The sequence below is a fragment of the Ceratotherium simum genome, chromosome 7 (genome assembly GCF_057802395.1).
Source record: "Ceratotherium simum simum isolate JZ-2026a chromosome 7, ASM5780239v1, whole genome shotgun sequence".
Taxonomy (NCBI): domain Eukaryota; kingdom Metazoa; phylum Chordata; class Mammalia; order Perissodactyla; family Rhinocerotidae; genus Ceratotherium; species Ceratotherium simum.
In genome coordinates this window covers 62,808,472-62,824,883 of record NC_141906.1, presented here as the reverse complement: position 1 = coordinate 62,824,883, position 16,412 = coordinate 62,808,472, and the positions used below count along the sequence as shown (strand labels likewise).

The 16,412-nt window shown below is 38.6% G+C and overlaps 1 protein-coding gene across 5 annotated transcripts in view; it reads right to left on the bottom strand.

Moving 5' to 3' along the window:
• SIK2 (salt inducible kinase 2) overlaps window positions 1-16,412 on the bottom strand; it is a 123,618-nt gene that overhangs the window by 23,131 nt on the left and 84,075 nt on the right. For all 5 annotated transcript variants that reach the window (XR_015552725.1, XR_015552724.1, XM_004427345.3 and 2 more), the window contains 4 exons: window positions 7,113-7,237; window positions 6,553-6,676; window positions 4,970-5,190; window positions 3,250-3,402 (listed from right to left, as the gene is read on the bottom strand). Coding sequence is in view for 3 of the 5 variants with exons in the window: in XM_004427345.3 (XP_004427402.1) it covers window positions 3,250-3,402; window positions 4,970-5,190; window positions 6,553-6,676; window positions 7,113-7,237 (623 nt within the window). In the remaining 2 variants the exon portion in view is untranslated. The remainder of the gene's footprint in view (window positions 1-3,249; window positions 3,403-4,969; window positions 5,191-6,552; window positions 6,677-7,112; window positions 7,238-16,412) is intronic.

Here is a 16,412-nt window from a genome sequence, read left to right as displayed (position 1 = left end):
TTAGTTTCCCTAGTCTGGGTAGGCATGTCATCCGAAAAGATTCCTTTAAAACCAATGTCAAATAGTGTGTTGCCTATATTTTCTTCTATGAGTTTTATAGTTTCAGGTCTCACCTTCAGGTCTTTGATCCATTTTGAGTTAATTTTTGTGAATGGTGATAGCACATGGTCCACTTTCATTCTTTTGCATGTGGCTGTCCAGTTTCCCCAACACCATTTATTGAAGAGACTTTCCTTTCTCCATTGCATGTTCTTAGCACCTTTGTCGAAAATTAGCTGTCTGTATATGCGTGGTTTTATTTCTGGGCTTTCAATTCTGTTCCATTGATCTGTGTGTCTGTTTTTGTACCAGTACCATGCTGTTTTGATTACTATTGCTTTGTAGTATGTTTTGAAGTCAGGGATTGTGATGCCTCCTGCTTTGTTCTTTTTTCTTAGGAAGAGAAATCTATTTTTTAACAAGTTCAACACTAAACATTAGAATGCAAAATCTCGTAGGGAAGGGAGCATCTTCTTCAGCCCCAGTGCCTATTGTTTAGCATCCAGAAGGCACTCAAGACATATTTGTGAATGAGCACTGAAGACTTCTACTCGAATTAGATACATTTTAAGTCAAAGTAAGTAGCCTTCTATGACCACTTGGGTCAATGCATAAAATGAAAACAACTCTTGAAGTGCTTAGTAATAAAAAAATTATCAAACATAAGAAGCTATATTATATATCTGAACCCCAAGCCAAATAAAATATAATTTGAGATCTCCTAGGGAATTTGCTTCAAGTTTAGATATGAAAGGAAATCAGGTACAATAACATGTGTGTGCTCAAGAGCAATCATTTATGTAACCCCATTCCCTCACTTGTGTAATGTTTAAGAAGAATGAAGAGACTTGGGAGGGAAAGCCTCCTACAGCACTGGGTACCTTCCTGCTTCCTATCCTTTTGCCTGGCAGGATTTTCAAGAGGGAAGGGGTACCACCACAGCTCACTAATACTACCCAATTTTTGTTGTTGTTAGTGCCATCCAGACGATTCCAACTCCTAGTGATAGCAGAGCAGAACCCTGCCTGGTCTTTGCACACCATCCTCTCACCTTCTGGTACTATTCCAGACAATGCTCCGCTGCTATTCGTAGGGTTTTCATGGACAATTGTTCATAAGTAGGTGGCCAGGTCCTTCTTCCTGGTCTGTCTAGTCTGGAAGCTCCACTGACACCTGCCCACTATGGGTGACCCTGCCGGTATTCGAAATACTGGTGGCATAGCTTTCAGCATCACAGCAACATGCAGCCGCCACAGTGTGTCAACTGACAGATGGGTGGTGTGGTTCCCTGACTGGCCGAGGCAGTGAAAGTGAGGAATCTTAACCACTAGACCACCAAGGCTGGCATACCCCAAATTAGAGATTCTCATTTTATCCCCCTCCTCTCTGTGTTGAAAGCAATACCATTCAACTCTGAAGGATTCCAAGAGTGCTCAGAGATACTCTTACCCAAATATCTGGAACTTTATTGATATATTATTTTACCCACATTAGTATCAATGTTCACATTATTGTATATATTAAGGTATGTATAACAAAGTATACCATTTGCCTATAAAATCAAGAAGATTTTAATTTCCTTGGTTTTTTTCCCCCACATATTCTGTAGAAACCAACACAAAATTCTATTACAATCCTATAAATTTTGTAAAACTGCGAAATGAGAAATGCAAAGTCAAAACTCTTCTGCTCTTACTTGCGCTTTGAACAAAGTTAATACTCACCAGAGTAGATGGAAACCCTAATAGGTCATATGAACGCACCATTCCTCTTCCTAACCTCTATATAGATGATTTCCCAACTCCCTTTAGCCCCAGCCTCTCTCCAGGGATCTAGACATTCTTCCTTCTAAGCAAATGAGTCAATGCCGTCACTATTCTCTCAGCCTTGGGCTCAAGAATAGGATCACCTCTAACTCACTGTTGCCCCTTACTCCCCAACATTTATTTACTACTTTATACAACAAACACTTACATAACACTGTTCTAAGTGCTGCACAATTATTAACTAATTTAAACATCATAACATCCTATAATTATCCCCATTTTACAGCTTGGAAAACTGAGGCACAGAAAGACTTTAAGTAACTCTTTTAAGGTAACGTAAAACTTTTAAGCAGGAAATGACAGAATCTGGGATTTGCACCAGAGTCTCTGCTTTTAGCCACCATGCTGAGCTGCGTCTCCAAACTACTGCTAAGTTCATCTAGAGTCTATCTCCGAAAGGCCCTTCACACTTGTCCCTTGCTTTCTACTTCCACCAGCACCATGTTAGTTCAAGCCTTCAGTAGTTCTCATCTCAACTATTATACTAATCTCCTAACTGCTCTCTCCAAATTTCTTCCCTTCTCTATCCTATCTATCCCTCCCAATGTGACCAGATGAATTAGCTTAAAGCATGGATATAATTTTATCACTTTTCTGCTTAAAAGTCTTCATTAGTTACTCATTACTTCTGGAACTATAAGTAAACTCTTTACCTTGGCATTCAAAACACTTCACAACATGGCTTGAACTTACCACTCCAACTTTTTCATTTCCCAATGCTTCAATTCCAGTGGATTAATGTGAACAAGCCCCATACTTGCCCACTTGAGTACTTCTGTTCACGCTGCTTCTTCTGCCTACGTATAATGTCTTTGACAACTGCCTCTTCCTAACGCAGTCCTCCACATCTTTGAAGGTCTGTCTTAAATGCCATCTCTCCCACGAAGCCTTTCCCATTCAGATGCATCTCTCTTCCCTTTGCCTTTAGTTCTTCCACAGCATTTATCTTTCTCTATTTTGAATGATGGTTATTTATAATGTTGTCTTATTTTGCTTCCATACTGTAATGTGTCTGAGGGCAACGACTGTGTTTTATACATCCTATCCCTTGTAGTGCCTAATAATAGAAGCTTATACATGGTAAATTTGCAATAAAAATGTGTTAAATGAAATTGAATGTACAAGCTAGTTACATTAATTCTCAACATAAGTGAATGATAAAAAAATGAGAAATATGTTAAAGAAATAAACTGTTTGAAATAAAGTTAATTCTTAAAAATAGGAAGATGCTAAAATACTTGAGGATCTAGTAAATGACAGGTAGAAACTTTACAGAAAAACAGTGTAGAGAATGAAATCTAACCCTTTGTAGTACAGGATGAAAAATGTGTCAAACGTGAATACACACATGCACAGATAAGACTATTGGCTAATGGGGCGTTACCTTGGCAACTGTTTGTTCAGCAATGGTGCTAGGCCGACGCTGGCGGGCATCAAGTCTCTGCTCCACAGGAAAACTGCTCCTATGTGACTTCAGGCGTTCCACCAACAAGAAATAAATGGCAGCAAAGTGGTTATAACTCTTGTTCTGCAAAGACTGAAAGAGAAAACAAGTGCTGAAGGCAGAGAACCATAAAAACCAAGCCAATGATCTACACCTTTCTAAAAAAGAAGGGAAGAAATCATGTGTTCTTAAAAATAGAGTAACAAACAAACTGTGCCTCAAAATGAAAGCTGTTCCAGAATTTAGAATGGAAGACATAATTTCAAGTTTCTAGTATTAATTATATAAAGGATAATGCCTTTAAATGACTTGACTGGCCCTTTTACTTTAACAAGATCCATTTATTTCTCTGCATTCAAAGAAAAAGCCATCATTGTCTCATGCAGACATTCCCCAATGCTGTCCTATGGTCCCATCTCATAGCTGTAACTATGGCATAAGGTCGGTTAGCAACCTGACCCCAGAGGCTCTAATTCCATAGCTTCAACACAAGTCTAAACCATTGCAAAATCTGAAGTGAAGGATTAAAGTCTTTGGGGAAATTTCTGGTGATTATTTTGGGCTGGAGAATGATATTTGGATGCTAGATTGAGAGACACTGTGTCTCTGTTCCTAGGTAATTTTTTCCTCTTGTTTTTGCTGTCCCACCCTCTTGAAACCTTGAAAATAAAGTTGCTTCCCAATTTTCACATCCCTCACCAGCCAGCTTTCCCAGGATACTAACGAAAGAGAGAAACAACTGCTCCTTTGGCTTCTAATTCCACCTGACAGTCTGCATGGGCGCTGTGCAGTGCCCCTCAGACACAGAGCACTCTCAGCAAAAATCACAGGCCAGCAGAACTGCACTCACAGCTGCCATTCTAGATCTACTTCATGAATAAGTACAGAAAAACATCAGTGTGCGCATCATGAGCAAAGCAGGAAAGCCAGTCTGGTTTCACTTAGGTTACAATGAAGGAAAAGGCAGCACAGTTTGGAGCACTTTGTATTCACACGGCGGCATTTTATGTTCTTTCTTGTTATGCTTCCTCCTTAGAAGCACTGTTTGTTTTTTTACCATTGTGGAGGTATTAAAAATATGTATAGCCTATGAATATGCTAACTGTTAAAAGACAAAAATAAAAGTGATGAGGAATTTCCCAGGGTCATGACCTCAGTTCTATGACCCATAATACTTCCAAATCAGGAATCTACCTGTTTTTGCCTTCTCAGTTTCTCCAGTTCACAACCTAAATCCCACCGGCTTTCCTAAACCTGATGCCTACCCTTCTTGTTCCTTGCTCAGTCCTCAGCCCTGTTCTATATCTGCACATTGATGTTCCACATAAACTAGTTTACTACTTGTATACAACTTTATGCTTCCTCTTAGAAGAAACTTTCTACTTTGTAATTAAGCTTCCATCTTTGTCTTTTCTCAATCCTATATAAACCCTTCCTCTTGAACTTTTTGGCAAATGGTGCAAAGGGAGGAATTTATACATTGAATAAAAGCAAACATAAATAGAGTCTGATGTAATCTTGAGGGAAAATGGAACAGTATACTCAGGTGCTGGGATGGCCATGCTAAAAGACCAGGAGGACAGGTGAGAGCATGAAATGTCAAATTACTAAGTACAACAGAATCCTACAGTATCTTTAGTCAAATCTTTGATCACTTTACCTCAATGGTTTTCTGTTGATCTATTCCAAGGCTGTGCATCAATCGCAGAACCTGCTCATTAAACTCCCCAATGGATGGCTCATTTTCTTGCCCTTGTGGATAGAGAACAGGTCTCTGTACAGGAACTTCTACGAGCATCCATTTATGCTCCTTGATTTGAGCTATGGTTAGCCGTTTGGACGGGTCTAGGACCAACATCCTTCGAATAAGGTGCTCACAATCTATGGAAAACACAAAGTTACAAAAGTCACGTAAATCACCTTGCACTTCAGGGTATTTGCTTAACTTATGTGACTTTGTACAATGTTGTTAATCTTTGTATCCTTCACAGTGCCCACTGGAAAGCAGAAGGTCAAATGAATAAATGAATACATGAAGGCTACTTATATTTGTCAAGTACACATGGCGAATGTTGACACACAAAATCAACCATCACCATGAATGACTACTTGAGAAAAACAGGAGGGGGTAGCTTCATCCACTTCTCTACTAAATGAACCCTGCCACTGAATTTCTCAACTGAAAATATCTAGATACAGACTTAGGTTTCCACTAGAGAAACAAACAAGCCCTCTTCCTAGAACATGCAAATAACAAATGGATCCTTAGTCACTTCTGAGACTGATACACTAAGTGAGGCAAGAGCTGTCCAGTGGACTGCTTTTCTCCATATCAGTGCAGCTGAGAAAAATGTACGTGAAACATTAACTTCTGATTACACTAAGAAAACTGCACTGCTGTAACTTTGGGTATTAGCTTATTTTCTGAGCTGACATCATGCTCTTTACTACCCTCACATAAGCTAACCTTCTATCACTCGCTATGTAACAGGAACCATGCTAAGTGCTTTATACAGATTAATTTAATCAATCCTTACAACACCTCTATTAGAAACTACTGTTATTTCCATTTTACAGATTGAGGAAATTGAAGCACAGAGAGGAGATGTAACTTGTCAAGGTTCGACTGTCAGTAAGTAGGGGACTCAGGGTTAAAACCAGGCAGTCTGGTTCCAGAGTCTATGCTCTTAACTCCTAGGGCTTATTTTTACTGTTACTAGGAATAAAACAGTTAAGGATGATAACCAACAACTACACTAAGGGGTAAACTTAACTGCTGCCCATGTAACAACCCAATACAGAGACTGGCAGGGATTATGGCATTTCATCTTAATTCAATAGTTTTGCCAGTTGGTTTTAAATTTAATTAAAAAATTTTATTTTGCAACTTCCCACCAAAGGATATGGGAAAATCCATTTCATACTTAGAGTAAAATGGTTGTGAATCTATCTACAAAGTGCTTCTCTAAGTCTAAAATAAACCCGGGACATTTATAGACTGAGAGTAGATGGGAAGACTTGCTGTTCTTAATCTGGGAAACTTTCTGTTTTCAGTTACAAGTAGGAAGGCTGGAACTTCTCTCACCTACATTGGGGGGGGGCGGTGCTTATTTCTATGGCTTTTAAAGTGACTCAGTCACTTTATTTGGCATCCAAACTCTTAGAAAAAGAGAAGCCTTTGCCTAGACATTTCACTTGGAGACAAATTCTGTAAAGCACATTATAAGATGAACAAGTTGTTACCTTCTGACATGAAATATGGAATCCGGAATCTTCCTTCTAAAACCCTCTGCCTCAAAATTGGAAGAGTTGGTCCATCAAAAGGCAGAGCTCCACAGACAAGAACATAAAGAACAACTCCCATGCTCTAGGGAAGAAAACAATGCAGTCACTTTTCTGCTGAAAACTTCAAACACTTTATTTTCCTAAATATCCCCAGGGCTCTTAAAATCATATGGACTGAAAATTCTTGTTTGAATTTACTATTTTCTCAGAATTTGAAAAAAGACTGAAACCCTAACTACTGCAGTAAAGTATCCTATAATAAATACCAAAAAGGTCTGAATTTAATCATTTTGACTACTACTCAACTTTAATTTATTGCTGATATTAGGATGATAATATCTGCCCCTAGAAATTCTTTCCTAGAATCTAATTCAAGATACTTTGACTAATTACAGTCCAGTGGACAGGGAAAGAATGAAGTACTGCCTGTGTGTTAGGTACCAAGAGCTTCAAAGATGGGCCGGAGTACCAACTACTATCATCATAGATGCATTTAACACAGCAAAGCAAAGAAATACCCAAATATCCAGCTGTGGTCCTTCATACTGCTGCCCTTCAAAGACTTCTGGGGCTGCATAAGGGGGGCTGCCACACCATGTTGCCAGCAGTTCACCACTTTTAAAGAAATTTCCAAAACCGAAATCTATTGGGATGGAAATAAATGTTACTTTCATCTATGCTCTCAAACTATACTGAATTTCTTGTAATAAATTTAATAATATGCTATATTAACAATCACTACTATTTCCTCTGGGAGGAATGGGATGACATCTATCGTGTGATGTTTCCTTAGCACTTAGCACAACGACTAGCAAATATAAAGTATTCACTAAATATTTGCTGAATGAATGTGTAAATGAATCTAGTTTTCCTCTCAAAGAGAATGAGTGAGAGATTGGAAAAAGACTCTAAATAATGAATTTTTAAGGCTGAAAGAAAATCCATTGGTGTGGACAACCAAATTGAATTTGATAATTGTAGAATTTCAATTACTCCAGAATTAAGAGCTCTTGATCTTACATGGTCTATAAGGAAAGAAACAAATGAATAAAACTCTAAGATATGTACCTTAACCCAAGTGAGTGACTGGCTGCTCATTACTCCAGGGCAGCAAGATATATAACCTTTTAAGGCAACTGAGTGCAGTGTTTCCTAAGGAACAACTCTCTAAGTGTTGGCCCATACATCCTGATTTAGGCAGATACCCATCTGAACAGCTCATTAACAGGTGATGGCTATATGGCCCAGCCACAGGCCACCTATCAGCAGTAATTCTTATCTACTCATTTGTGGAATGCAGTGGCATTATACTACAGTACAGTTAATGGCCTTCTTCTTATGATGTTAGTCATACTGAATCTACAGCTTTGATATACAGCATGTACTCTGGAAACACTCTACTCAGATGTCTTCAATAGGCATGAAAATTTCAGAAGACAAATTCAGTGAGCTCTGGTATAAATGCAAGCTTGTGCCCTTTTGCTAAGCCTTCACACCGTCTCATGTTCTAACAGAAGAAACAAATTCCTATTATTTTGTAAATTATGGCCATGCTGTCTTATGTTGTAATACACTCCTGACTGAAGAACACTGCCTTAGTGACAGCAACTGGCTCTACTCCTGGCTGGTGTATGGCACCGCATGGACAGTTAGCTTTAAGACGTGCCCCAGGGGGAGTGGATCAAGTCTCCAGCGCCAGACTGACTGGCCATGTGACTTTGGATCTGTCTTTGTGAGCCTAAGTTTCCCCATCTGTAAAGCTGAAATAATAAATATCTGCAGTGAGCAGGTTGTTGTGGGAACCAATGAGTTAACATAAACTCACACTCTATTCACACCTTGAGATTACAGCACAAATCTGTACTTTAGGCAAAGCCTTCTCTCAGCTTATTGATGTAAAAACTGGTGGCAAGCAGTTGTAACACTAACAAGACTCACAATCCCCAACACCCCAGCCTCACCGCAGAGCACAACCTATGAAGTCAGGGAGAACTAGAGCTGACTTCCAGTTACGCCACTTTCTAGCTTCAAGTCCCCCCGGGTAAATTACTTAACGTTCCTGAACCTTAGTGTCTGTCTCTATAAATGTGGGGATAATCCACCTACCCAGATGGGATGCCGTGAGGATTAAATGAGATTAGGAATGTACAATGCCTGGAGCACAGTAGATGTGAAATGTCAGCTCCCTTCTCCTTCTGCGAAGCCATCATTACCAACTATTGCCTTTCAGAGAAAAAGATACAGGAACAGTAGAAAAAGTGTAGAGGAGCTTAAGGGTTCAGAAGAGAAAACAGGGGGCATGTGGGGAAAAGCACCATCTAAATGTGGTGGAACAACACTGTGGTCTGTCCTTAGCATCCAGGAGCAGAAGGCAATGAGAACTTCTCCCTTCACAATGTGACAGTAGTTCAGTCCCATATTTGGCTTTCCAAAATGAGTGTCAGAGAGGTCTTATCTTCTCAAGTCCACCTCTATGACTAACCACTCACATCACATCATAACCCATATGTCCATATTGATATATGTTTCTCATTTTCTAGAAAAACTATACTCTCAAGTGAGTCAAGGACTAGACGTTCAAATAATATTTAAAGAGGAAAATGTTAATTTACTAACATGGAAAAGCACAAAAAGCTCTGGGATGTGTGTCTTGAGATCCTGAAATAGGTCCAATAATTGCTGTACTTTAAACCATAATCACAGGATGAGTTTTAGCGCGTGTAAATTGAGGATACTCTCCAAATACACTGTAAAGTTTTAACATCTCAAAGAGCCATTATGGAACTCCTTCATTCTGAACTTCCCTGGACTCTGGTGGAATGAACTCAAGGAGTTGCTGGGAGAGAGGCCTGTCAGGAATGCAGCCTGGCCTCCTCACGGCCCTCGGCTCTCTCGCTGGTACACTTCATAGGCAAGACGAGAGCAAGAGCTAGGAAAGCATCTCAGTGCCCATGGTTGCCTAGTCTCAACCTCGGCTCTACACACCTAGGACAGAAAAAGCGTCCTGTTAACTTATAAGAAGAGTGGTACTAAGCAGATGTTTACTTCTATTTCCTAGAGGTAACAGAAGTAACTAGGAACTTGAGCCTGTAGGAACATTAAAAGAAACACTGAAAGACAATCAGGCTCACTAACGCTGTCATAGTGGCATATACACAGATGTCTTCTATAACCTTGTCAAAGCACTTAAACATTGTATTCGTAATCATCTGATGTATGGGTTAAGGAAGACTTTGGAGTCAGGCAAATTTGGGATCAAATCCTGGGTTTTCCACTTAGCTGTGTGATCTTTGGCAAATTACTTAACTTCTCAGAGCCTTGGTTTCCTCATTTGCAAAATGGGGATAATATCAACACTTCATCAAGTTATTGTGGGTAACTTATACCCCCAATAAGCAAGTATACGCAGATAAGTACACTTACATTAGAAGTAGATAACATATAATACTTTAGGCATGCAACTGAAATATAGCAGGTGCTCAATAAACAGCAGTTATCGAGTAGCTACTCAACAGAATAGAAGAAGAAGAGCAACTCTTCTCCTTATTGTTTTACTTATGTCTTCCCCATCAGATTAAATTCCTTGAGAGTAGTAGAGAAGGGGGAAATGATATATGTCTGTACTCTCAGCACTCAGCACACTGTCTGTAGATAGCAGCTGTTCAATAAAGGTTTGCTGAATGAATATGTTGTCATCATCTCTTTTAAAAGTGCTTACTATGTGCCAGAAGCTGATCCAAGCTCTCTGAAGATGATTTCTTCTTAATAACCCTATAAAGTATCGTTATTTTAGGAGAAAGTTTGGGCAGACAGTTAAGTATCTTCCTAGAGGTTATACTAAAGTTGCAGAACTGGAACAGAAACAAAGTCTGACTACGGAGCCCTCACTGTTAACCACCACCTTTATGCCCTTGCCTGGCACAGTGACAGAGCAAGTTAATAACTGTCAGGTTAAGAAGTGGCAATGGAAAGGCACTTAAAAATAAAAGCCTTTTTATTTCTTCACAGGAACCTGGATAATTTGCTTTATTCACAGTCTGCAGCTTTCTGCCTAAAAGTATATAGTAAAATGAGGAGTGAGCAAGAGGGATGATATTTGAAAATGGCATAGCTATGCAGGATATGTTTCTTATCACCATTTATTCAAATGGGATGGATTAATGTTTCATCACACCAACCAAATTCATTCATTCCTTCATTAAACATTTGAGAGCATACATATGTCAACCACTGTGCAAACACAGAAGAGAAGCTCACACCACAGAGAATAATAAAAGACTCCACATTATCCTATGACTTTTGGAAAGCATTATGAAAACAACCACTTGGGCATTCCTCTTTTATGCTAGACCCAGATCCATCCTGGCCTTGCTAGACAGGAAACATCCTTCTAGTTGAACGTCTCCTCCAGTGCTCTGATCTGCGAGTTAATATCTAAAATGATGGCTGCTATATCCCTCAGACGTTTTGCTTCCTGTTTCTCTGTCATAAAACTTATGCCATGTAATGTTGGATTCACTTTGATATTATTTAACTGTTAATTTTGAAATAATTTTAGACTTACAGAAGAGTTGCAACAATAAAGGAAAATTCCCTATGCGCTTCATGCCATTTCCCCTAAATGTTAACATTTTACATAACTATATTAGTAAAATTATCTAAACTAAGAAAGTAACATTGATTCAATACTATTAACTAAACCATGGACTTTATTAGGATTTCACCAGTTTTTTCACTAATATTCCTTTTCAGTTCAGGACTCCACAATGCATTTGGTTGTCAAGCCTTCTTAGTCTTCTCCAGTTTGTAACAGTTTCCCAGTCTTTCCTTGTCTTTCATGACCACCAACACTACAGATCAGGTATTTTGTAGACTCTCCTCCAGTTTGGATTTGCCTGATGGTTTCTCATGATTATATTAAGATGATGAACTGTAGGGAAGAACAGCACAGAGGTGAAGCGCTCTTCTCGGTGCATCCTATCAGGGGTGCATGGTGTTATGTCTAATTACTGGTGGGGTTAACCTTGATCTTTTGATTAAGGTGGTGTCTGCTGGGTTTCCCCAATGTAAAGTCACTCTTTTTCTCTTTGTAGTTAATAAATTTTTTAGAGAAGATACATTGAGACTGTATATATCCCATTTCTCCTTCAACTTTCACCCGCCAATTTAGCATTCATTGGTAGATCCTGATTGCAGTAATAATTACTGTGGAGATCTAATGGTGAGTTTTCATTTCCTTCATTTCTTCTACACTAATTAATTATAATTCTTCTTTAAGGAAAAGCTGCCCCTTCTTCCCCTTTTATTAAATAATTTATTTAATATCATCATATTATATTTGCCATGAATATTTATCTTATTCTTTGGGTTATAATTCAATACTATTGCTATTATTTTGATGCTCAAATAGTTCCAGCTTTGGCCATTAGGAGCTAATTCAGGCTGGCTCCTGTATCCTTTCAACATGCCCCCATATTTTAAAAATTTCACTTTGAGTATTTCCTTGTCTTCTGGCACCAGAAGATGTTCCAGGCTCATCTTGTGTTTTCCCTGCCCCAGCCCTGAAATCAACTGTTTTTCCAAGGAGCTCTGGTTCCTTTTACAGAGAAATAGTATTTAGAAACCAAGACTAGGACCTAGATGTGCTCACAGCAACTGGAATGTCATTGCTTCTAGGCCGTCAGCAGACAGAGTTAGGAAATATATCTATGAATGCTAATCCATGTACACACACACACACCTATATTTATTTTTGTATCTATCTATATGAATATGTATTAAAACAGCAACCCATGAGTTCATACTGATACTTCTCACTGCAATCCAGAGTTCAGTCTAGCATTATTTTGATATTATTTTTATTTATACATGATTGACTGAACAATCTGACAAAATTTTGAAGGTAGGAAGAAGTGTCTTTTCTCTGCAGTAATTTGTCATTTGTGTGGGAGTAATTGTTTGAACTCTCCCTTATAACATACCTTGAATTTGTCAGATCAATCATGATTTTCAACATTTTTTTTTTTTTATAATTTTATTATTATTATTTTTTTCCCCTAAAGCCCCAGTAGATAGTTGTATGTCATAGTTGCACATCCTTCTAGTTGCTGTATGTGGGACTTGGCCTCAGCATGGCCGGAGAAGCGGTGCCTCGGTGCGCGCCCGGATCCGAACCCGGGCCGCCAGCAGCAGAGCGCGAGCACTTAACCGCTAAGCCACGGGCCAGCCCTCAACATTTCTTAAACATAGTAGAAAAAAGAAAAATCTTTCTCAAACAATCTTTTAGCTTCTCAATTTTAAGAAAGTTCAATATGAAATCATAAGAAGTTTTAGAAACAAAATGACAACAAGTCTTTCAACATGGTCTATGAGTTATAATCAAATCCAAAAAACATTTATGTCATCGCTACTTTGGGCTAGGCATTACACACTTGGTATTTTTGTACATATTATTTCATTTAATCATGATGACAACCCTGTGAGGAATGACTGTCCTCACCTTAGAAAGGGGGAAATTGAAGTTTAAAGTGGTTAATTGACTTGCCCAAGGATCTACAGCTGCAAGTGGCTTAGCCAGTATTCAAACACAGGTCCTTTGAACTCCAAGCCAGGTGTTCTTTTTTACTATATCACGGATGTTCCAAGAACACCACTAGTCAAAGCAGTTTAATCCAATTTCAAGTTGGACGTAAGGCGTCATAAACCCAGGAAAAATCCTTTACATTAAATAGAGACGAGAGATTTTCTAATTTATCCCTCTGCTAGCAGAACTTGACAAGTGAGGGCTTTCTCTTCTCTACAATATTGGATGCTATGTTAACAGCATCCTTAATAAATGAATGGAAATAATTAAGATGTTTACAAAGTAAATCTCAGAAACATATACCTACATTCATTTTAGGAATCTATATTCACTTTAAGAATGTATAATGTGTTAAATAGACACATCTTGTCCTTTTCATGTGAAGATGATACACGCTCCCATCCCTACAACACTAACGCATGTACTCTGAGGTTTTATTCTAACGATAGTTTTAAGATTTCCTAATATACCCATATTCTCTCACCTAGTTTCTGTGTGGCCTAAAATATCTATAGAAGAGAGGGTTTGGGGTAGTCTTTCACCACAGAACAGATCAATTACTGTTGATTGACTCTCAGGGAAATCAACTTGGCCTCAAAAGCTGAGTCCTCTAATTACCTCTTATCAGACTATGGATATATTTGAAAACAGTACTAGAACTGCTATTATTGTTTTCTGCTTTATATTTTGAAAGTGACTGATTGACTGGTATCTTCCCGATAACAAAAACCAATTATTATTACTGTCATCACTAAATTACATAAATTATCAGTGCCCAAACATCATTAGCAAAGGGCCAAGGTTTTAGGAATAACAGGGCCTTGCACAGAGTAAATAAGCTGATCCTGATGATTACTGTGATGGGAACCAAGCACACTAAAGAATTCTCTTGTGTGTGCTGGAATGAGATAGATCAGACATTAGCATGCATACAAATCACCTGGGGAATCTGCTAAAATGCAGATTCTGATTCAGCAGGTCTTGGGTTGGGCTTGAGATTCTGCATTTCTAACAAGCTTCAAAGTGATGCTCATGCTGCTGGTCCCCAGACCACTCTTTCGAGTGGCCAGGAAATAGAGACTAAAACAGAGGTTGTGAAAAAGGGATAGAAGATGTTAAACAGTTCGTCACTGTTTATTGTTGAAAAATGATTATAACTACTAAATACTTTCAGGATTTTAACTTAAATGACATAAAAACTAAATAGAAGTCATTAGGTAAACTAAGTCATTTTTTAAAAAAGAAAAAAGCAAACAAAACATTGAAAACCAGTCTTCAAGCTAAGAAAAAGTAAACGATTTCTAGGAATCAACACAACCAAGCCAATTTTTAATCTCCAGCAGTGTGTTATAATGTCTAATTTATAATTTAAAAAATCCTCCTACAGAGCAGCAGATGGCTTTAGGGTTAAATTTATCCTCATTTCTAAAATTACCAGTAGAATTCAGATATCCAGTCTCACTGAAGAGTTATATATCTTTTGTAATTATTATAATAGGAGCGAAGAAGACAATTATGAGGAAATGAAAGCTGACAAATGAAAGGTAGGAGAGGAGGAGAGACAAAGCTAATCCACTGCACCAACTGAATACCGATCAGCCAGTGCTGACGTCAACGCATACTTTGTTACCCACCAGCAAGAAAAGGCCAGCTGCATGGTTCCCTTCAGACATCAGTCACTCTCTCCCTACCTGACAGGAGGGCACGAGAACAATCATCACAGCTGAGATGAAATGTGACCCTCTGACCAGAGTGAGACATTTGTTTGTCCACTGAGAGAGTTCAGTGGGCTAAAAAGCAAATAAATGATCTTCCTTAGCCCAAAATGGAATGGGGGAGAGGGGAGGAAGATAAAGAGAGGAAAAGCAAAACAAAACGAAACAAAACCCTTTGAGCTGTCTTCCATATTCCAGGCTTAATGCGCTGCTGGTGCTAAGTAGACTTGAAGGATAAAGACAAGGTCTCATTGTGCTTGCTGATGCAAAGCTTTTTTCACATTTTGCATGATACTAGTGACAGGAGGATAACAAATGGAAGACTTTTAATAAATATTTTACCAATAAAACCCATCTCAGTCTCCCCCACCCTTTGTTGGCTCCAGGGCACAAAACTGGAATTATATATACAGAAACCCTGTCTCGAGGTCTTTTATTAAGCAGGCAGGTTGTTAGAAGCAATGATGAGAGATGATGGGCTACGCAGAGATCCTGGGTCAATTCAGAGCAGAAGCCTTCCTCTCGGGCTAAAGACAAGTGACTTGTGATGCACATGTCAGATTAATCAGGTTCATTACACATTACTAATTACATTTAAGATCCCTCTCAGAAAAAAAAATTAATTTGCATCAAGCAGAGACAATTTAGAATATAAATGATAAACTATCCTTGTTCCACTGAGATTTATGTTAATAAGCCTTTAAGGCCTTGGTAATTAAAAGAAAAGACATGGTGAGGGGGGTTATATGGCTATCAACATTTTCAGGATTTGTTTTCACATAGAATCAATTATACATTGAATATAAATAATAGCTATCATTTATTGAGTTTTACATGGTGCCAGGAACTTTAACAATGTATTTAACAAATAAATAGCACTAACCATGTACCAGGCACTGTTCTAAGTACTTTGCAAATATTAACTAATAACCACTACGAGATATGAACTTCTATCATTCCCTCTTTACAGATAAAGAAACTAAGGACAGAGAGGTTAGGTAATGTGTCCAAGGTTACACAGTAAGTGGCAGAGCCGGGATTCAACCCCCGGTAGCCTGGCTCTAGAGCCCAGACTCTTATCTACCACCCTCCTTGTCTCTAACTAACATTGTTGCTAATTTCTACAACGTTCCTGAGAAGCAGATTAATCTCTGTTTAACAGATATGGAAACCTAGGCTCAGCGATGTTAAACAACCAGCCCAAGGTCACACGGCTACTAAGTGGCACAGCCAGAATTTGCACCAGCACTGTCTGATACCACACTCCACATGTGAAGCCTTGTTTGAACTGTGATGTTTTCTGAAAACCTCCTCCAAGTAATTCATACATTTTTATCCTTACCTAAGTATTTATTATAAACATTTCAGATTAGGAAAGCTGAAGAATAAAACTAAATGTCCTTCATCTATTTATTCTCAACTTAACGCCTGACTAGTCATAGTCAAAACAGCTAGGAGGAAATACTACTGCAATTACTAAAACGAATGAAAACCAATATTTCTTTGCATTGCATTCTGCC